Below are 23,232 nucleotides of genomic sequence, written 5' to 3' on the forward strand. Positions count from 1 at the left end.
GCGACTCCTGGTGCCCACTGAACATAACTGGGATAAGAACAGGTCCTGTAGCTAACAAGGGCTGGCCGCCACCTGCTCGGATCTTCATCCTGCCTCGCTTTAACAGGAACCTCCCTCACTGGTTTGGGCCTGCCCCTAGTTTACCATTCTTTGGGCCAGTTTAGGGCCAGGGAGATCTGCTCTAGGGAGGAAAGTGGCCCCGAGGCCTGGTACACTCACCTCGTGGAATGAACATAGTGGGGACTCCGGACCCGGAGGTCCGGCGTGGACGGCATGCTGGACTGCGAGTTCCAGTGGGGGAGACTGCGGATGGGGCTGTTCTGCAGGGAGCTGCTGCCCCCGCCGGCTTCGGCACAGCTCCCCGTGCTGGGAAAGCGCTTGTGGCTGCTGCAAACCAGAGGACACCAGGCTGGTCACTGCCAAGACACAACTGGCCCTCTTCCTGGGGGCCACCTAGCTGCGGACATCAGCTCTGGTGTCGGGAAAGCTGGCCCAGGACCACCCCACCTCTCACTCGGATTCCAATTGTGGTACTCAGCCATCACCCCAGAAGTGTGGGGGTCCCCATCCCTGATCCCCATGGTGGTGTGAGACAAACACCCTCATCAGCCTTGTTCTGTGTCGTCCCTGCCCTCAACCAAGTTTCTGTTTTCCAGCCGACAAATATTTACCTGTCTGGACAGCCACTGGGAGCTTTAAAGGGCGTAATTAAAGGAAATGAGAAAAACAGAGAAACGGACCAAAAATGCCTTCCAATAACCCCTCTCTGCAATCTCAGCTGAGTAAGCTGATAACATACAGCTAAGACCACAGCTGTCCGGTTCCAGAATCCTGTTGGACGATGGTGCTGGATTCTGAGCCACTTTTGGGATTCCTACGAGTGGCATCTCACTTGCCATGCAGAGTAGTACCGCCCCAGACTTCCTCGTTACCTCCCGTGTCATCGCACAACCTTCTAGCCCTGTGCGAACATGCCAACATGCCGGCTAGACGCCCCCGGTTTCCTTGTGGGGACGGAGCTGCACCTCGACAGGGTCAGCAGCAGAGGGCGCTGTGAGCACAGCACTGCGGACCCGCCGTCTGGGAGGGAGGCCATCGCCGAGGGATGACTGACTGGTGGATGCGGTTTAGGACAGCCTTTGCTTTTTTTTCCCCTGTGGCCTCCCGGACCCGGCTTACCTGGAATGGCCGTGGGAGGAGCGTTTCTTGACCTTCTCGTAAGGCTCATCCAAAGAGGACTCGCTCCACATTTTGGGTTTTATGGGGGACTTGTCATAGTCGTTGCGGTGATAGTGCATCTGCCGGAGTCCCTCCAGGGACTGGGGAGGGGGGGGCCTGTTGTGTGACGGTGGCCGAGGAGGGAGTCCCTTGTGAGGAGACTGTAAGGGGGACAGTGTGCTGGTGACCTGAGAGTCTTCTGCGCAGAGATGGAGAGAGACGAACTGAGCAAGGGTCCCTCCCGCCGACCCAGACAGACCCGCCACCCCCGCCCACGCCCTCCCCTGCCCCGCAGACGGGGTGCGCTGGGTGAGAGCACCCCAGGCTTCCCCACTTGCCAAGACCAGTCCAAACAGAACAAACCACACTGACATTTCAAGCAGCACTGGGTAGGGAGAGGAGTTTGACTTCATGTTAGCTACAGACCGAATGAAGCCCGAATTCCATAAAGACCCACCGCGAATGATGGCGTCCTGATTATATCGTCAAGTTGTTTCTCGGCAGACCCTAAGTGTCTATTTTGCTCTGGAGAAGTTTTAGCTCTGTGAGGGTTCTCTTTTGTTCATGTCTACAACCTCAATGCCTAGAGTGATGGCACCCAGCAATAAATACTTGATGTGTATTATGTGTATTCTGACGGCTCAGTAAATACTTGTTACAAGAAATGACAGGTATGTATGTCGAGGGTCATGACCTTTTGGTGGCTCTGGGTTTCCCCCTCTCTGCTTTCCTCAGATCGCTATGGTCCTTTAATGTGTGCCTGGAGATTTTCCTCTCAGACCTGCCTTAGGTTCTTCTGGAAGGAGACAGGCTACAGATACTAACCAAATGGAAGACTATTCCCTGCCCTCAGGGGAGTCCCGATCCTTTGCACCCGATGTGCTGAGGGGGTCTGTAGTGGACGGGCAGAGAGGAGGAAGGGAAGAGCCCAGGGCCACATCCAGCTGGGACGGTGGCTGGTGAGGAGGAGGAGGGAGACAGTGGGGAGCTCCTGTCAGGGGCCAGGGCAGCTGACCTGCTGTGCCCCGCGAGATGACCCGGGTGCCCCAGCTGACAGGGGACCTTGGTTCTGACTAAGGAATGGGAATTTGCAACTTTGCAAGCATGAATGTGTCAGAATGAAAATCATGTCTGAGAGCCGGTCAGCTAGCAGGGTTCAGAGCAGGCAAGGCAGGGAGAGGGATGAGGCAGGGGTTGAGGGAGAGGGAGATATCCAGCGTGGAGAATGGCGGGGGTGTGAGGGAGCAGCAGTGAGCAGAGGGAGGGAGGAAGAATTCAGGGTTCACTGTGATGGCAGAGGGGGGGAGTGTGAAGGAAAAAATCCACAGAAGCAAACCTCAGCAACTCCAGCCACCTTCCACCTGGCTCCATCCACCTCCCACCAGTGTTCTTAATCACAGCCTAATTCTCCATCCCCGATCTGGGACTCTATTATGTACCCTCTCCTCAAATCGGTAAAGGCAAGAGCCCCTAGAAGGGGCAAGCCTGCAGTGGGAGTGGGGGTCCAGGTGAGGCAGTAATGCCCTCAGGGGGCCTGGGGGTCTGGAGACTAATCGCCCATGGGGCATCCACATTAGCTCACAACAGGCAGTTCCCCCAACTCTCCTCTTACCGTGGAATCTCACTAAATGGTCCGTGCTCCCTCCTCTGGAGAGACTGCAGCCCAGAGGCCAGAACCAGGGCTGGATCTCCCACATGCAAAACGCTTCTCCCTGCTCGTCCCCGCCCGTGTAATGATGCTGACAATAAAAATACTATGACCTGATCACTAACAGCAAGGCCAAGACCACCGGGAAAATAACCTGCCAGCCTCTCCCCCCATCAGTGGCACTATTACCAGCCTCGCAGTGATCACCACGACTCTGCACTGGGCAGATCGTTTTATATTTTCTGTGTGAACAGCTTCTTAGCACTGCCCACAGGTGGTTTCCCTCAAGGGCAAAACAAATTAAGTGCCACTTAATCTATTTCCATATCATTTAAGTCCTGGCCAAGGGTTGGTTTAAACCCACAGGAACATTCTCAAAGATGGTCCCGTGCCTGGGATTCTTTCTTCCCCCACATGTGGTGGAGGTGAGCTCGCGGGCTGGGGTACGGCGGATCAGTTCTGTTTTTCTAAGAATTTCCCAAGAAAATATCCTGATAACTGCTGGGCTTTCAGAGGTCAATGGAAAAGAGCAAGATAGTTTCAAGGCCTGACCAGCAATCTAAAGGGACATCATCTCTTCCAACTTCACTATTTCTCAGGACGATGTGGAGGGCTGCTTTGCTTCCTGCCAACCCCGGGCTTTTCTAGTAGGTTTCCATCTTTGACTTGTGATCCAGCCAAAGTCCATGTCATTCCTCCAGAAATGATGAAAAATCAAAAGGCAGCTGCACGCGGTGTTTAGTTACAAATGTGGTGTTGGCAACCACAACCCAGAACACCGTGCATGGTCTGTCACCTTATCCACTACCTCGGGGCCACCGAAGATACTCCAGTTCCAACAGACATGAGTGGACGTTGCGCCCACCTGCTCCCAACCGCACGCGTGAGCACTGGGGATGAGGGACTCACGGAGCACCCGGCTGCCACCCGGGCCTGGCTCTTGCCTTTCCACCCACTGTGCCCGGAGACACACAGCCCAATGCCTGTTTAATCTGGGCCCGAGTTCTGAAGCAGGAAACGGACAACCTACCGTCCTCTAGCACAAGGGCGTCTGAGAGGGAACTGTCTTCACTGGCAATATTTCCATCTGAGAAGATAAAAGGCAAAAGTCTATCAGTTTCACACATTCCCCCAGACAGAGCCCTCTCTGTAAAAATCGTGAGTTTAGGACCATCATGTCCTCTTTCTGATCAGAAGGATCGCCTGAAACACAATAAAAGTGCTGGTTGGCATTTCTTTGGACAGTCCCTGGGGTGGGTCATTCCCTACTCCTGACGCTACACTGTGCCCCAGTGCCTCTGTCTGTCTGTCTGCGCTCTTGCTTCCCTGGGACTGGCAGTGCTGAGTAGCTTAATAACCAAGATAAAGGCCGCCTGGGCCTGGTTAAGCTGTGTCACTGTCCCGGCCCAATCTCAGGGCGTGTTCCAACTGGACCAAAGAAAGAGAACTGCTCTTTATTCTACACACGCCAAACCAGGGTGAGGAACTTGGCTTTGCTCTTATGGCCATAAATGTCTTCTCCATAAACCTCTTAAGTCATTAGTAGTGAAAACAAGCTGCTAAATACAGCTTCTCTCTCTCCAAGGCTTATTTTTATGGATACTAGTTAACCATGAAGACGCGCCCAAGAGGGAGCCAAATAATCCTTCCTCTCTAACATCTGGGGAAACTGAGGGCCACCTAGGGAGGAGTGATTTGTCTGCAGTCGCTCTGCTCTCTTGGAAAAAGGAGCCAGAAGTCTCAGGTCTGAAAGTTCCAAGTTTAGGGTTTTAGCTCTTGAAATAAAACACCAGGCTAAGGAACTACATAGAACTACAGTTATTCCTCTAATTCGAGTGCAGCAGAAACCATATTTAAAGGATGCAGCAAAATAAAGAAGAAATATTCTTGAACAGTTAAGGAAAAAAAAAAAATGCTGCAAACCTGGGTGGGACCCTGCGCCGGCGGGGACAGGCACAGATCTGAACACAGACTCTGGTGGCAGGGCTCACAGAACAGACTTCGCCGGGCGGGCTGGGGAAGTTGGTTCTTCCATGGCCGGCCAGGGACAGGACCCCCGACCCCAAACTCAGCTCAGGTGACCATGCTGGGTGCTCCCACAGAGCTGCGACTCCCCGAGGGCCTTTGAGGGCCACAATGAGGCCCCAAAGAGGCATCACACAGACCAGGGCTGGCTGCTGCTGTGTTCAGAAGTGGGTGACAAACGGACAAAGTTTTGGCCACGGACAACGGGGCATGATGGGGAAAGACAGTTACTCCAAATTTCCTACAGGGAAAGGATTTTTTTATGGCCTCTCTCTGGTTTTCCTCAACTAGGAAGTCACTTTATTGGTGTTACTTGGTGGACTGAGCAACTAGGGGTCAGAGAACCTTGACTTTGGTGCCTTGGGAGTTTGCAGTACAGTGTGGCTTCCCTAGTAAGCCCACATTTTAAGGTTGCCCAATTATATTTCATGAATTAGATATTATTATTACATATATATGTAATATATATAATTGTGGTAAAACATACATAACATAAAATTTACCATTTTGACCGCCGTGAGCCGCACAGTTCAGGGGCATTAAGCATATCTGCATTCTTGTGAAACCAGCACCACCATCGTCTCCTGAACTTTTCCATTTTTCCAAACAAAACTCATACCCATCAAATTCTAACTCCCCGCTCCTCCTCCCCCAGCCCCTCGAACCTCTATTCTACTTTTGGTCTTCCTAGAGCCAAAGTGTTTTCAACGTGTCAACTATGAAAGAACACTTGACATGTACTGTACGGAGTCCGCTAAACACGGAAAAAGAGGTCTGTAACCGCTGGGGGACTTGGCGGTGTTGGTGGATTCAGGGCTATTTCCTGCTAGTGTTTACCACATAGAATCACCCAGATTCCTAACCCCTGCTGACCTGAGCTTGGGGGGCTAGAGAGTCAGAGAGGAGAAGCCGCAGCCTCCCCGGCTTTGGCTCCAGGACAGGGGCCCTTGGAGTGGCTCCGAGGACAGAGGCTCAGTGGGGGTGCCGGCTTGCCGCGTGCCCCAGCCATCCAGATGTGGGTAGGGCGTTCGGGTCCCTGAGGAGGTCAGAGCCTGGGCAACTCCAGCGAGGCTGAACCGGCTGGGTGAGCTCAGCCCGGCTCCTGGTGAGGGCGGGGGAGAGTGTGCGGCCCAGAGCTGCGGGCTCTTCCACGGGGCACTAAGGAGTGATCAGGACACTCTGACCGTGCACTCCCCCTCCTCTGTGGACCCGACCTCCCTTTGTTGCTCTCATTTGGTATCAGGCCTTGGCTAGCTTCGCTTTACGGATTTAAAAAAAAGCTAAGGCCCAGGGTGGTTCAATGGCTCGCTCAGATCCCACAGGGAGCCAGCTCTGGCCCCGCTCCCGGGGCTGGGTCCCGACGCCCCAGTGGGGAGCGGGCTTAGCGCGGGCTTAGCACGGACCTGCGATGATTAGGGAAGCCCTCTGCGTGGGCTTCTTCCCGGACTTGATGCGGTTCTCGTTGATGGCATTTTCAATCTCCTGCAGCTTCTTCAGTGCATTCAGGTAAGAGGTTTTCCTTTGTTTCTTCAGTTTTTTGCTGACATTGGGGTCACTGGCGAGGCGGCGGGCAGCCTCCGTAATCTGGGACTGAATGGCAAACTCTCGTTCCAGGCGTTCCAGCTCGGCTTCCTGTGGGAGGGAGAGGAGGCTGCTGACACTTTGAGGGACACGACTCAGGGAGCAGCTGAGGGAGGCACTGTCCTCCTGGGCCCTGCCCCAAGGCCAGCGCGCCCTACTCTTAGGGAGACTCTTCTACCAGGAAACCAGCACTCCCAGGACCCAGCCCCAATCTTGCTGACCCCGCAGTGGCCCTTCCCTAAAATCTCCGGCAGCCAGGTCCTGGCACTCCCACTTTCGGGACCCTTGGCCCCTGTTACATTCAGGAGACGAGTGCTGGTCACTACATGGGCAGCACCGGCGAGAAGCAGAGCTTTCCCGCAGCAGGCGGAGGCATGGGCTCACTCGGCTTCATCTCTCTGGTCTCCACAGCAAGGGTCACGAAGACCAGACCCTCGGGGAAATCAGAGCCTGTCTGGGTGGCGTCTCCCTGCCACCTTGGACGGGGAGGCACCACTGCTTCCAGAGCAGGCTTCCATGGGTTTGCCAGCAGGGGGCTCACATGGGCCCTCTGTCTCTCATATTTTGAGCCCCTCATGGTGGGATGTACCCCACTCCGCAGATCTCTTTTGGAAGCCCATTCTCCAACGTCCAGTGGTCCTCACACCTGCCCGGTGGCAGCAGTGCTGGGCTGTGAGACGCGACGGGAGGGCAGAGGAGCCGGGCCCCCACTCCTGGGACTGAACGCCCCAGGGCATTCTCTGATCTCCCCTCCGTCATCTCCCTGCGGCTGCCACCCCTGACTTTGGCCAGAAGAAGCAAATGAGTGAATATATCCTCAAACAGTTTCGGCCCCAGGAGAAATGAGGCTGCGGCTGCCAGGACCGGGCAGATGGACAGGGACGGCCTGCAGGTGGCCCGCCTCTCTGCAAACATCTGACATGAAGGGACCAACCCACCAACCCACTGCGAGGGACCCATCCCCGTGTTCACGGGGAGGACAGACCTTCCTGGTTAACGCCGCATAACAAAGCCTTGCCTCCCAGCAGCCCGTGCCAGCCCCGGAGCTGGCAGGGAGCACAACACACTTAGCGGGATTCCCTTCTGTGTGAGCACCTTGAGCCTGAGGGAGCGGGGACTTGGAGGGAGGGAAGCACGGGGAGGACACAGAACTGCTTCGGAGACGATCGGCTCCTTCCAGGTCCTTCCAGTGCTGGCTGCACTGGCTCTCTGGAGAGGGAGGAACGTGGGGATGGATGCCTGCCCAGAGTCTTGAAACAAACAAGTCACCAAGGACAAAGGCTGGTCTGGGAGGCTTCACTGCTAGAAGCAGCTGTCCCCGGGCGGTGAGGAGAGCTCTGGCTCTGGGGCCCAACCCGGCGTGGGAGCCCAGGATGCGTTCGCATTCCCGGAGCGGACAGGCACACGGACACCGGCCCCGGGTGTCCAGATGGCTGCCTGCGGTGTGGACGGGGAAGTCAAGTGCGTTCCCAGGAGAAACAGAGGCAGCAACAGAGCTGAGCGTGGGGAGCCCTTCCTTCCTAGAGGGCTCTTCCTGCATGGGCTCCTGCCGGCTCGGGGGTACTTCCTGTCACTAACTCTGGACCAATACACGCAGGGACAGGTAAGGATGACAGGTGCACAAGGACCTCTTAGGGAAGGAAAGGCCTCGCTTACTGGCGTGTGGGAAGGAGCTGCTGGTGGGAAGGCACTCAAGGCTGTGGGTCCTTGCTAAGGTGGGGTCTCCTCTTCAAAGTTTAGTCCAGCTGTCTGTCCAGCATAAGAGTGGAAGTTGCCCTGGCAATCCCGGTGACAGAGGATTTGAGAAGTACTTGACCTGATGGTCTTCTAAATCCCACTCATGCTGCCCCCTGCTCTGCCCACCCACAGCCCCTGCTTCGGCTGTCTCCTCCCCGCCCGCAGCAGCTCACGGTTACCGAGCATAGAGCAGGTGTCAAGTAGCAAGCTAAGTGTTTCCCACACACCAGCGCCTATAATCCTAGCGACCACTCCAAGACGTAAGGATTATGAAGCTCCTCTTCCAGAAGAGGAAAACTGCTGCGCGTCAGATGTGCCCGAAGCCTCTGGTGAGTCCACCTGTGCCCTGAGGCCCTGTGACCAGATCTCAGACTGGTTCCCTGCTGGTGGCTGCAGGGCACCTGCGTCCCCCCTGAATCTGCCCTCACACTCACCCGCTGTGGCTGTGACTCAAGAACGCCAGCTTCTCTCAGTCCCTTTTGTAAGAATATCTGTTTCAACGTGGCCACGATACCCCCTTCCCTTCCCCTTTGGCTTTGATTCGTATTCTTGTAAGTCCTCTGTTCAATAGCATTTTAATTCGTAGCTTCACTCAATAAATCCACGAAGACAGTTCCTGGAGGTGACCTTGAGGCCTAAAGGGTTACATGGCCTCGACTCTCTCAGTCTGAGGCTGGAGAGCTTGTTAACCAGAGGGAGACCCAAGTCCCCGTACCTCCTGGAATCTGGACTCTCCAGCCCTAGCCCCCAGCAACTTTTAGTGTCGGAGGTGATAAATGAGCAACGCTTCAGTGGCTCCTCCAAATGCGGACGAATGTCATCAGGACAGCCCAGCATCTAGCTCATCTGCTGGCAGCAGTGTTAGCAGCAAGGCCCTACGGTCCTTCCCCAGTCAACAGCAGCCCTGCGCCTATAGGCAAGACCTTTCTTTCTCCTTTGGTTGTTTCCTCCCACAGGAGGCTGGGCTCTGAGTAACAAAGAGCCGGAAGGCCATTAAAAAGACAGGTACCCCTGAGTGTCTGGGATGTTCTCCCAAGCTTCACTTTGCTGCTTCCGACAGGCCTATCATGTTGGACAAACAACTTCCCCAGAAAGCGAAATGCCTACTCATGCGAGCGAACGAATCGGACCAAGGGGAGCCCCACGCTGACTGAGCACCTAACTTAAAAGGGAGAATGGAAGATTCTGGGGAGGAAGGGGAAATGGCCTTTGGTATTGGGTAGAAGGAAAACCCTGTTACAGAAAACATGGAAGCCTCAATATTTGGGGGAAATATGGCTAAAGAGAGAGAATCCAGCAACATCAAGAAAAACACACCTCTCCTTTGGGCAGGATTTTCTGTTCATCCAGCTTGAAGGCTGTCCCGATTCTTCTTCGAACGATGGGTGGTTCCTCCCCTGGGTCCAGGGGATATTCAACGGGCAGCTTGCCTGTCAGCTCCTGCATACGAGCAACACCACGAGAAGAGAAATCAGAAGACAGCACGGGCTCGGTTCCTAGGACTCACGCATGCACACGCACCGGCTTCAAAGCCTAGATTCAGTGCGTAGGCTTGAAATCGTCACCTTTAGCAATACGTCTAAGGGCTCCTGAAATGCAATTTCATTTCTCTCTCTTAAGGTTTTATTTATTTATGTGAGAGAGAGGGAGAGAGAGTACATGCACGCATGCCTGAGTAGAGGGAGGGGCAGAAGGAGAGGGAGAAGCAGACTCTTTGCTGAGCAGGGAGTCTGATGCGGGGCCTTATCCCAGAACCCTGAGATCAGGACCCAAGCCGAAGGCAGATGTTTAACTGACTGAGCCACCCAGGCGCCCCTCTTTTCTCAAAAAATTATGAGAGCAGCCCTTTCTTTGTAAAACAGATGTGCTTTAAAAAGTTCTTCCCAAAGTACATGTCTTTTGGGTAAATAAAAGCGCCATTGATGTTCATCATAAAACCCGAATCTCACCCATTTGTTAATTTACCAAGTGTCCCCCGTGCCTGCTATGTGCCAGGTGGGACCACACAGCCAGGAGGGGCCAGAGCCCATAGGACAGCTCTGGTCTGTCCAGTTTCTGTGTCTTTCTGCTGCATCAAATAGTCCCTCACAAATATCTAAGTTCAGAATGTCCTTGAAATGAGTGTTCTTAGGAGGAGCGGTATCTAAATGGCAAAGCCAAGAAAGGTGCATATTACATAAACTAGAAACTGAACATAGTAATTTCTCAACTCAGGTTAGGTGCTCAAGGCGCAGGCTGAGCTTAGAAAACATTACATGTATACAAATAAGAGTTTCACTAGAAACTGAAAATAGACTCCATTTCAGTGACCAAGTAATTAAAAAAGACCTGTTGTGCATTTCCAGTTCTTAGAAATCTGTGTGACTATAATGACAGTGAACTTCGCTGATGGACCACCACAGTGACTGTGACCCTGGCAGACGCCGAGGTCTGTGCAGCGATTCCGGATTAGAACGAGGCTTCATATTAGAGGTTACGTCTGGGAATAAAGATCAATTTGTAACCCACGTGGTTGAGGTGAGGACTTCAGTGCACGGGGTCACCTCCAGGGGCCAGAGGCATGTGGGAAAGCCACCGTGCGCCTCCACTGGCAAGGCCCAGCCCTGGGTTTCCAGTCCCCCGAGGGGCTGCTCAGACACAGAGGAGCTCCCAGTCCATCTGCACAGAGAGCCTTTGTGCCAGGCAGCCCAGTATGAGTGTGTAATGTGTGAGCAAGCCCCAAACACAGGACTCGAGGTGTTCACCCGCCTTCTGATAGAAGGAGGGATCTCGCCTTTCCCCACCACTGCGTGTGCACATGGAGTGCTTGTGTGCACACTGGGATGGGCGCATGCACTGTGTGTGTGTGCACTAGGCTGCGTGTGTGTATGCATGTGTGTGTGTGCATGTGTGCGCTGGGAGTGAGACTAGGTTGTATATGTGTGCTCTGGGATGTATCAGTAAAGTGTGTGTGTGTGCACTGAGTTGTGTGTAATAGGGAGTGTGCACATACATATGTTTGTGTGTATATACACTGGGCTGTATGTGTATATGTGCGCAGTGTGTGTGTGTGTATTTGTGAGAGAGAGAGAGAGACAGCGAGCAACTGGCATGCACAAACACAGCCACCGCTCACTCTCCTGGGCCTCTCGCCTGGGTTAGGCCACCAGGAAATGAACTCTTGGGCTTTTTACTCCCCAGTGTAAGCGTTTCTGAACATAATGGCCAACTGTTGAGTATGAAATGCTCTGCAATTTTCTTCCCTGTTTTTGTAAAAAAAAAATGTGGTTCAAGTGTCTCCAGAGTAGTTATGTGTTTATTCTGCAACATTTTTATCTACTCCCCTAGAAGCCGGTCTATAAATAACATAACACACTGTGGATTTTATATGGTTAGAGCTTTTCCTTTCTACTTTGAAACTTACAAAAAGGAGGGGAATATGAACAGACCATTGACTTAATAACTAACGTGTCTGCAGTTTTGAAACAGACTACTTTAAGAATGCAAGGCTACTGATTTTCCAGCACCCACTAGAAGGTACTGGGTTCTCCCTATTTAATCTGCCTTCACAGATAACCAGAGCCACAGAGGGGAGGAGCTCACTTTGGCGCTTGCAGAGGGGGTCGGCCTGCTCCCTTCTGTTCTGACATAGCTTACACCCAAGCCACAGGCTCAGCTCACTCTCCTGCATCTGGGCACCCCACTCCCCAGCAGACAAACAGCGCTTCTCCATACTGACCCAGAGAAAGAGCGAGACCCTTACTGAGAAGGGTCTCCCGCCCCCACCACTTCCCTCTGGGGGAGTCAGCAGACTGGCTGAGCGACACCAAGCAATCAGCCCCCAGGGCCCCTGCCCCCAGAGAGGCGACTCCTTCCATTCAAGTTCTGTTTTCTGGTGTCAACGCTCTAAGAAGTGGGAGCTTTGTTTTCCTTATTTTGCTTTTATTTCAAGAGAAACAGGGAGGCCTTTGTAACACAGGCTAACCCTGCCTTGACATGTTTCTCCAGCTTTCTGATGCGGATTCCCTGCTGGGTTTAGGGATGTTTCCTTTATTAAAAACAAAACTAGTCTTATGCAAATTATTAAATGCAGACATCCAAGCTCTCCTTTATTCACTGCTTTCAGGAGATTATGAGAAGGTTACTAATATTGAGAGAGTCTCAGCACATATCCTGGCCAGGCCGCCTGCTTTCTGGAGCTCTGTGGGGGATTTGTGCTGGTGCGGGGCTGCTGAAATCAGCCCAGAGCCTAATTAAGTCAAGTTGAAATGTAATACGATCCCATTCTATAGCCCCTTGTTTCATGCTTCCTGGGGCAAGGCACTGGGATTTGGGGGCAGAGGAAATTACTCTCTTCAACTGAGCTCAGGAACCTCTTTTGCTTCCTATTCCGAGCTGCTGACCACCAGAGCTCTGTGTGACGTCACGCAGAGCACAGCCGCTCTCCCGAGGGCTCCCACCGGATAGCGTCTGTGTGCGAACCCGTGCTCATGCGTGTGTGCATACCCCCCCGGCATGTGTGTTGCATGACCAAATCAACTTTTCAAACATGCTAACAGTCATGGAATGAACAGGAGAAGGTGGAAGCAGATATTCCAGCAAACAAAAGTGGCGGGCCACAGCGTCTAAACCCCCTGGCAACACAAGACCAGTGTGTACACGGGCTTGAGGAAGGCTTGCTTTGCATAAAATTAAAAACATCACTAGGCTGAGACCTCATTTTTAAAAAGGGAAGCACCAGATCATGAGTTTGAAAGGGGATTGTATACCAAGCGAAATCTTCGTTTCCTTGTTGATCCCCACTGAGGCTTTTCCATAGGATTTCCCAAGATCAGTGTGAATTATCCTCAAGAGAAACAAAAGCACCATGACAATAAACTCGGGCACAAATTTTAGGAAGCTGGTGGCAAGCCAGTATGTCCAAGGAGGTAACACCACAGGAAGTGACGTTTTATAAACTATGTTGCACACAGGAGGGACCTCCATGATTACTTGTCATTTGGTCTCCAGTGGGGTTCCAATGAGGGTTCGAGCAGAGCAACTCTACCCGCGATGGTCGCATTTCACTAAGGTCCACTCTTCCTGTTCATAACAGGGCATGTTGTAGGGGTTGGGATTCCCACATTTGTGCTTCAGAAGTGGTCCTGCCCTCCGCTGATGCTCACTGTGCAATCCCCACCTTTGCTTTTCATAAAAACGTGAAGACAGAAGAACACACACACACAGAATGTGAACTGCTTACAGCTTCTCGAAGACAGAGTTTCTTCAGTTCCTCCAGCCGCTGGCGGAGTGTTTCCTCCAGCGCTTCCTGCCTGGATTTCAAGGCGGCCAGCATGTCCTTCTTGGCCGACTGAGAGCTATCGGATTCCTGAGAACCTGTCAATAAACAGTGGGGTTACTAGAGCAGCGGACAGGGGACCCATATCTAGACTGTGGAGCACGTCACTGGAGCCCATGCTGTGGAGGTGGGACCTACCCAGAAGTCAGCGGAGGGGGGCACAAAGCGGGTGCTGTGGAGTCCCAGGGCCAAGGAGCAAATTCTTGGCACTTAGTGGAATTTATAGTTCACTATAAATGGCAGGAAAACTGACATGCCTGGAAAAGAAGTTTCTCTTTCTTGATAATCTGAAGACACATGGCATACCTGTTTGATTTTCACTAGCATATCTTAATAAGATGTATGCAGTGAAGGGGAAAGTTAAAATTCAGGCCAGTAATTTTGATACATAGTTTTAATTCTCTCTCTTTTTTTTTTTTTCCATTTAAGAATGCTTATTTTTGGCTTAGTTCAAAGATGATGCATGCTTGTCATAAAAATTTTGAAAATGGAGACCTGTATAGAAATAGTCTATAAGTAAGTCCCCCAGAGATAACCACTTCTGTGTATTCTTTTGATCTTTTTTTATCAAAGTGCACATTTTTAAAACTAAATTTTGATTTTCATTATATGTATTTTTAACTTAATACTGTGTCATGAGCAATTTCCCTCCTGATGAAAGTTATACATATTTTACCACTCAGGGTGGAAATATCTGCATGATGATTCAAACAGCAGACTGCTAGATATGAAATCTTGGGGGAAGGCAAACTGTGAACAAAACACAAAAGGAAATATGCAAGAATGCCAACTGGAGGAATTTAGGTTGGATCAAAAGAACACTTTCAGGACTGCAGTGTTTGGCTCCTGAAGTGGGTTTCCAGCAATGAAGCTGTTAAACATGCTTTCCTTGATAGGTTCTGACAAGGCCCACTGATGCCGTGGGAAGAAGAAACTGATTACATCGCTTCTCATGCCCAAGAATGTGGACAGATGTTCCTGGGTGTGTATTCAAGGGGCTCAGATGATGATGCCATTTACAACAGCATCAAACAACATCAAATACCTAGGGATAAATCTAGAGAAAGATGTGTAAGATCTCTATAGTGAAAACTGTAATATTCTGCTGAAAAACATTAAAACCCTAAAAAACAGAAAGGTATACCATAGTCATGGCATGGAGGCCTGATGCTGTAGAGGTAACCATTTTCCAGGAATTAAACAAGAGAACTGTTGCAATCCCAGGAAAAATTCCAGTGGGATTTTTTGGGGGGTGGGTGGGTAGGGAAGCAGGTAGGAACTGTATTTCTGTATGAAATCTGGGACAAGTCAGTGATCAGATGACAGACTTGAGAACAATGCAGTCACAACTGCCAGGTTCAAGTGTTCTGTCTCTTCCAATGGTAAAGAAAGCATCCTAGAATCCTCAGGCTAGAAAGGTCTTTATGACTTTGCATCAGAAACCTCTGCTATACTTAAATCATCCCCCTAAATACACTATTCTTCTTAGTCCTTGAACAGTCTCTTACCATGTGACTAGGTTCCTAGAACCCTAATACTCAATATTTCTCAACAGCTATGTCTATTTTGACTCCGACTTGGGCTTTTCACTTTTTCTCCCTCAGCCCACCTTAGCTGGAAATAGAGAATATCACTGCAGGAACACATCATCTTCATGCCTCCACAGTAGCTAATAAATATTACCTTGAACAAACATATAAATGTCATCATTCATATACTTGGATGCTATGATTAAGCTGTAGCTCATCTTGGTAAAGAAATCTAGGACCCAGGAGTACCTTTAAGTTATAGAACCGGCCTTCCAAACTTTCATTAATTTTTGTAGCTCTTCCCCAGAATTTGCCAAGCTCAGTTGCAGCACTCCAACTTTAACAGCAAACCTGAACAAAAGCTTGAATCTTACTAAGGCTCTCCTGACCTCATAGTTGTCAGACATGAAGGCAACGCATCACTGGACAATACTCCAGGCTCCCCTCCTGATATGGCTCAGATTTCCTGCCTCTGGAAGTCAATTATCCTGTGCTTATCAGTCCTCAACTATCTCTAGTTTACACCCATCCAAGATCCCACAGCACAATCATGATGTGTCTTAACCCGGTTCTCTGAGCCATACTCACCGATCAAAATGGCAGACTCAGAAACCCTTAATGGGGCTCTCTCCATTCCACCATCTAAAGCATTAGTAAGGATGTAACAGAATGTGGGGAAGAAGTCAGACTTCAGGTTTCAAAAACAGACCTGGACAAAACTGGACCCAAGGATATTAAAGAAGTTCTAGCTCAAGTGAAAAACTCATTGTTCTAATCTAAATACTCTAACAGCTAGGGGAACAGAGGCAGAAGACAGAACTAGTGATCTAGAGGACAAACTGACAGAGAAAAAGGATCAGGAAGAGGCCTGGAACAAACAGTTTAGAAGCCATGAAAACAGAATTAGGGAAATAAATGATGCCATGAAACGTTCCAGCATCAGAATTATTGGGATCCCTGAGGAGGCGGAGAAAGAGAGAAGACTGGAAGATATAGCTGAACAAATTCTGGATGAAAATTTTCCTAGTCTGGGGAATGGAACCAGACCTAGTCTGGGGAATGGAACCAGGGTTTGTGTCCAAAAGGCAGAAAGAACACCCCCCAAGATCAACAAATCTAGAAAGACCTCGAGACACTTGATTGTGAGACTGAAGAATCATAATTTTAGACAAGAGCTTCTGAGGGCAGCAAGGGGGAAGAGAACGCTTATATACAGAGGAAGGTCCATCAGAATAACGTCAGACCTGTCCACAGAAACCTGGCAAGCCAGAAAGGACTGGCAAGACATATTCAGGGCACTAAATGAGAACATGCAGCCAAGAATACTTTATCCAGCAAGGCTGACATTCAAAATGGATGTCGAGATAAAGAGCTTCCAATACCAGCAAGGTTTAAAAGAGTATGTGACCATCATGCCGGCACTACAGGAAATATTAAGGGGGGGTTCTATAAAAGAAGAAAGAACCCAAGAGTGTCATAGAACAGAAATTTATAGACACAATCTATAGAAACAAGGACTTCACAGGCAACATGATGTCAATAAAAACATATCTTTCAATAATTACTCTCGACCTGAACAGCCTAAACGCTGCCATAAAACAGCAGGGTTGCAGATTGGATAAAATGACAGGACCCATCCACATGTTGTCTACAAAAGACCCATTTGGAACCTAAGGATACATCCAGACTGAAAGTAAAGAGATGGAGAACCATCTTTCATGCCAACTGGCCTCAAAAGAAAGCTGGGGTAGCGATTCTCTTATCAGATAAATTAGATTTTAAACTAAAGACTGTAGTCAGAGATCATGAAAAACTCATTGCTTTCCCTTTCACTCCTGCCTAACCTCTCAACAGAAAATGATGATCTATTAGGTCTAAGGGTTCACCGTGCTCAAAACGCAGACATCACAAGAACATTCAACTTCGGGAGGCGAAGCACAACATTTTTGGATAATCTGGCCTCTGAGCTTTGGTGTTGAATTACAGGGCTCATTAGTGCTACTTAAATTATTATTATTTATAATAATTAGTCTAAATACCAAACCCACATAAGACAGGGTGGATGGCTCAAGAGGCCCCTTCTGTACCTGAAACCATGGCAGGCTCCAGCTCATACCTTTATTCTGGAAATTGCTTCACAAGGAATGCAGTGCTGGGTACCAAGTTAAATTTTTACAAAGTAACTGAGCTGGCCTGGCCATGCAGATTTTTTTTTTAGTGGTAACTGGATGGTGAGCAGAGGTCAAACAGACCTGGTTTTGATGCACTCTATGCTGCTCACTAGTTGTGTAACCTTGGGTACATGACCTGCCCTCCTTAACCCATCATAAAGTCTAAAGGAGATAATGCACATATGACACTTAACACAGTGGCTTAAACAGGTCAGTCCTCAAAATCTAGGGTAGATTGAATGGGAGTGAAACACACACACAAGCAGAATTGGAAAGAAAAACCACTGATGCTACCTCCTCCTCGGTGCTCAAGAAGAGACCTCACTGTGCAACTCTGCATACAAAGGCAGTATTTTCAAACTGTTTCTTGGATGCCTGAGTTTGCGGTTAGGTTTTTGGAGCAGCTGTGCCTGAGGTTGGGAACAGGATCATGGAGATTCAGGGGTTCAGGGGCCTCCTACTCCATGCTCCTCAAGCTAGGACAGCTCTGCATTCACTGATTCACGAATTTGAAACACTGCATTTGAAAAGAGGTTCCCAGTGCCTTTGTTTCTTGAAAGGAAATCCAGGGCACTGGGGGAAGGGTTCTGAGCCTGGGCGGCTGTTCCATGCAACCAGGCAAACATGGTGACCACGAGAAGAGATGACTGCGTGCGATGCTACGGCAGCTTTCTACTGCCTCCGACGGGTGCCCTCGGGCATCCCTGGACCATCATGGCAGACCCGTACAAGGGAGGCCAGCAAGAGGGCTTGGAGTTGGGAAGCACTGATTCACTGCTATTCTCAAGTGACCCAGAAGGACTCCAGGAAGAAACTCAATCAGAGAAGGGCCTCAGGTCAGCAGGAGTCTTACAAACTAAAGATGTGTGAACAAGAAATGATTCCGGATGGCGAGATCATTTCCCATCCAGCACCTGGACTTGGTGAAAGGTACAGAAGTTCTTCACTGCTCTGGTTTACCCATTTCTGGTTATTTGAACACATGTATGCCTTGGCACACACAAGACCATGCTGAGGTTATAAGTTTCACCTCTTGGAAATCAAAAAAGATGTCACTCTGCTACCTCTGAGAGAAACGGTGATGGGCAGGGTAGGGACCTGGGTTTCCATCATATATCTGCTATTGATTGGTATAAGACCTCAGGTCACTCAACTCTTAGACCCATGATGTCCCCATCCGGAAAATGGCAACTAACCAACCTCCAAGATGCTCCCAAACTTGGAGACTGTGTTGCTTAATAAGCAGCTTACTTAGGTAGCACCCGCCTCCAGCAATCCTTGCTGCCAATGGTACAGTTGTTACATAACAGTGTCAACTTCTCTCTTCTTCACCATTCTGGCTTCCAGAAAAGACAAGCACCCTGCCAACTCTGGTCCTATCCCCAGTTACTGGGAGAGTTTGCCTCGAACTGGAGGGAATGTCTAATTATCGACCAGGGCTGAAAGGATTTACCCCTCATCTCAGCAACGGACCACATGGGTGTCAATTTGGATGCTAAAAGAGGCTCATCTGAGCTGTTTTGGGGATTAATGAAGCAGGAAGATGGATGGAGCTTCTCTTCCGCAGTCAGAGGAGGAAGATGGCAAAATTTATAGGTCGGCAGAACAGTAGTTGAGTGCTACTTGGAAAGGACACTTTCCACATGTGACAGAATCGTGCAGGAGCCAAAGAGAAAACAGAGGCGCTGTGAGCCCTTTGGAAAGATAGAACTGTTGCTCCAAGTTTTAAAGTGGTACCACATTTACGGAAGGAGGGGAGTGAATATTCTTTGGAAAACACACAGGCCCAGAGCCTCCTGAGGCAGGAGCGGTTTCGAGTGAGCAGGTCTGGGCTTGTGTCCCAGCTCTGCGACGCGCTAGCAGCGGGGACTTGGCAACGGGGCACCACGTCTCTCAGCCTCTGAATCCTCCCCCTACAGTACAAGAATGAACACAGAACTTCTTCAGAAGCTGGGGGAGATAAGGCCAGAAGATACCCGAAGAGAGTCAGAGCCTCATAAATGCTACGTGGGCATCTGTAGTTTTTGTATTCAATGGTGCACCTGGCCTTTATGGGGAGTTGGCACCCCAATTCCAGGGAACCCCATAACATTAAAAGACGTATTAGTGGGCAGGGAAGATGCGTGGAGAGCCAATAGAGGGTGCCCACCGTGGCCACCCTGTGCCCTCAGGACGCTTGGGAGGAAATGAAGAGGAAGTGGATTTTCCCAGACTCCTGGCAGGAGCTGCCTGCATCACAGTTCATGTCATCCTCACAAAAACATTAGCCCCGTTTTCACAGAAGAGGTCCCTGGGACACGAGGAAGCAGAGCTGGAATTTCGGTTGGGTGGTTCTGTTTGGCACCCTGAATGGAAAGGGCATAGAAGCTGGAACTTTCTGTCTTGGTCATGGCTGGGTTGCCCCAGTAAAAAACGGTGCAGTGTGCAATCGTATCTGCCTTTCACACCCAGACTCTTTCCACATCTGCGTGGGATACGGTGCAGCAGAAGGAGGGAGGAGGGGTGCAGGGGTTCTTCAGATGAGCCAGTGAAGACCGAGTGTCGGGGAGCACGGGGTGGAAGGGATGGGTGGCCAGATGTGGGCCTGCCCTCGGAGAGCCGGGGGCAGGGGCGTGTGCAAAGCTGCCAACCAGGAAGAGGCGGGAGACAAGCACCGCCACCTGACGAGGGAGGGAACAGCATACAGGAGGGACCCCTCGCCTGGGGCCAGCTAGGTAGTTCACCTGGAGAGCTGAAGGTCCGCTCCAGTCTGAGCAGCTGAGACGCTCCCCACCAACACCCCACCCCCCGGCCCCCACGCTGTTTCACTGCCAGGAAGCCACATGTCAGCTCGGTACTCTAGAAATCTCCCCAGGTAGTGCTCAGTAACCACCTGTTTGCATGACACCAGGTGGAGAACACCATCTTTAGGTTTTGGCGATTTTTATTATCATGTTTCAATCCGAATCCAAAGGGTTTTCTAGAAATCGGTCACTAATAATTTAACAATTAATTTAGGTGGGGGGAACACGAAAACAAACCTGACCTTCAAGAAGAGATTTCCTATCCATCCAGCCAGAGCCAGAGAGTTCTTGCCTATGGATCTCAACGGTCAGACAGAGTCGCTTTTGGTGTGTATCTGGACATCTTCGGAGAGAACTACTGACCCTGTGGGGCCAACTCTGCAGAGGTCACTGGTGGAGATGTGGTGAAAATCTGCTTGGCTACCTCTGGAGGAAAAGCCTCCACCACTTTCTCATTTCCCAGCTGGGGAACTCCAGACTTCAGCCCGTGGGCAGCCGGTGGCCGGGGGCAGGATGCTGGGGGAGGAGGGGGGACAGCAGCTCCCCTCCAGCCGGCAAACACATGGAAGGATATCCTCATTCGGCTGTGATGGAGAATTTGCTCCAAGCTTTGCAAAGACCCTCGGCCACTCAGCACAGGATATGAACACGCATCCTATGAAGAGAATGTTGTCAGGAACTGTGGCTCATCTGTTTGGACACAGATGGAAATCTGGTGACTAGCCGCTGATCTCAGAAGACAGAAGGGGTGCTTTCCTCTTTGAAAAGAGGGGAAATTTGAAACAAATAGTACCCTAAAGAAGAAAGAAATCAGTTGTCCTGAAAGTCAGGGAAGGAAATGACAATCTATCTGTTTCAGCCTTCGGGGGCGGGGCGGGGGGCGGCGGGGAGAAGGAGGAAGATGTTCCCAGCAGATCCATAAAAGCTGTAAGGAAAAGTTTCAGCAGACACCTCAGGAATAAATACGAGGGAAAGGTTTGAACTCTCCCCCATGATGAAGAGATACTCATTTCCCTTACAAATCCTCAATGATGAGTTTCTTCCATAAAAGATGTCCTACGAGACCCTGGGAAATAATGTCACACTGCAGATTTTAAGGAAAATGTTGTCCTCTCTGGAGACGGCCTCCGAGAACTAAATGTGATTTTTAAGATGTTAAACGTGTGCTTGGACAACTCGCCGTTTAGGCTCAGGAATTATAAAAATGAAGTGGTTCACTTCCAAGAGCAGTGATGTGAAGGCTCTGTGGAAAATCAGAAGCTCTGACGGCAACTGGGTGTCTCCGGCCGAGGTCCACCGGGTGGCTGCTTTGTTGCTCGGGGCCCGTGTGCCAATGGGTGATGAGGACAAACAGAACTGGGGGAGGGTCAGGTCTGAACAGTTAATTATAAAAATTAGCAGCAGCATCTAGTAAAACCACGAAGTGCGATCTCTAGCTGAACCTACTGCTCACGAGTGAGTGGAACGATTTCCCTTTCCTGTACTGTGGAAGGGAAGGCTTATCTTTGCAGTTCCCAGACCCTGTTGGTTCCCTCGCAGCATCAGGAGGGCTGGCCTAAACAGGAACAGAGCGGTGCCTAGAAGAGGCCACAGTGAAACTTATTTTTCCAGTGTTTAGAATCTCACTACTGAGCGGCGTTCACTCAGGTCATCCACGGTTCCTCTGTTCTGGTTCTCTTTGCCAGGCAGAGCGATTCCTGGAGCACCAGCACCCAAGGGCAGAAATAGAGCACTTTAAATGATTTAATTAGGCCTCTCCTCCCTCATCTGAGATCAGAAAGGGACAACTGTTCTTCCTTTTTGTCAGTCTCGACTCTGGCCCGTCCTACTCCAGCAAGCCCCGGAAAAAACCATCCCACAGAAGGAGATTTCTCAGCCGTCCTCGGTCATGCACTCCAGCAGGAGCACGGCCTGGCAGAGCCCCAGGCATCTGGCAGGGCCTGCGGGGCTGTGCCCGCCTGCAGAGCGCCGAGGTTCTGAGCAAAATCAAAGCCCCTGGAATCCTGCTCATGCCCAGACCCAAAAGCAGAGGCGGCAGGGAGCTGGTAACAGAGACCTTTAAGGGGCTGGTGAGAGACACACTGGAGAGGAGAGACTGAGGGCAGGCAAGACTGGAAGAGGACAGAAAACCCCGAACAAACCAAAAGACAATGAGATTCCTACCAGCGCCAGGCAGCGTGCTCTGAGAGAACAGCCGTGACCCTGAGGCTGGCTGATGCGATCAGATCACATCTCGGTGGGGAGCGAGGTCAGATGTTGGCATGCCCATTGTTGTATCAGTTATTAATAAACTTCCTAACAATGGAAGGAAGTGCCAGCCCCAGAGAAGGGGAATGTGTGAAAGGGTGAGTAATGGTTGTAGACAGACCCCAGGTGGCTCGAGGGCCCCAGCTCGGCATGTGGTGCCCCCAGGACGGAAAGCATCGGCCTGGGGCACGAACACACAGGGCAGGGTTTGGCAGGGGTGGGGGGGTGTGGGGGCGTTTTAGATCCAAGATCCCTCCCCCACCACATTCTCTGCAATCCTGCCGATCACAATGATGACTCAATCGCCATCTCATTAATCACACAGCCTCACTCCTATTTATAGACACAACACAGCCCTTTGTTTTGGAGCAAATGGGTGGCTGAGGCCAGCAGCAGTCCAATGGTTTCATCTCTTGAAGAGAGGACACACAGTACCTTTTTTTTTTTTTGTGGTTTGGGAGGCTCCCGGGACAAGCCACAGGGGCCTCAAAACACTTCCAAGTCAGTTTCCACCACTTTCTTTAAATAGTTCGAGAGCAAAACCCTGTTTGGCTCAGCCCCCCGCATGCCTGCGGGCCTCAGCTCTGTTCCCCAATGGTGTAGCCTCCAAACAAGGCCCACTCCTCTGCCACCTCCCACTGTCACTCGGTGCGGGAGGCCAGGCATGCACAGCTACCGGCACAAGCACAGGGGCTCTTCGGGTTTCTGTTTTGTGGCTACATTTTTTTCTCTTCTCCCATCTTTTTTTTTTTTTTTTTTTTTGAGATTTCAAGAAATGGGGGAAGGGAAGAGAGGTGTAAACCCTTTGAAGTCCCATAGAAAAAGATTTCAGATTTTTTTTTTTTTTTAAACTCAGAGAACACGGGCACTGGCTGGTTTGACTCCAGAGCTGTCCTCTCGGCCTCCGTCTGAACCTCTGCAGATTTGCTACCTGAGTGCAGAGGAGCCAGGGCCACAAAGGGGGAGGAACGGTGCT

General features: G+C 50.7%; 1 protein-coding gene across 10 annotated transcripts in view; it reads right to left on the reverse strand.

Annotated features, from left to right (window-relative positions):
• FRMD4A (FERM domain containing 4A) overlaps nucleotides 1–23,232 on the reverse strand; it is a 608,721-nt gene that overhangs the window by 23,122 nt on the left and 562,367 nt on the right. For all 10 annotated transcript variants that reach the window (XM_032349452.1, XM_032349459.1, XM_032349456.1 and 7 more), the window contains 6 exons: nucleotides 13,431–13,564; nucleotides 9,527–9,649; nucleotides 6,295–6,523; nucleotides 3,897–3,953; nucleotides 1,180–1,417; nucleotides 220–387 (listed from right to left, as the gene is read on the reverse strand). In XM_032349452.1, coding sequence (XP_032205343.1) covers nucleotides 220–387; nucleotides 1,180–1,417; nucleotides 3,897–3,953; nucleotides 6,295–6,523; nucleotides 9,527–9,649; nucleotides 13,431–13,564 — 949 coding nt within the window. The remainder of the gene's footprint in view (nucleotides 1–219; nucleotides 388–1,179; nucleotides 1,418–3,896; nucleotides 3,954–6,294; nucleotides 6,524–9,526; nucleotides 9,650–13,430; nucleotides 13,565–23,232) is intronic.

The sequence above is a fragment of the Mustela erminea genome, chromosome 6 (assembly GCF_009829155.1).
Source record: "Mustela erminea isolate mMusErm1 chromosome 6, mMusErm1.Pri, whole genome shotgun sequence".
Taxonomy (NCBI): Eukaryota; Metazoa; Chordata; class Mammalia; order Carnivora; family Mustelidae; genus Mustela; species Mustela erminea.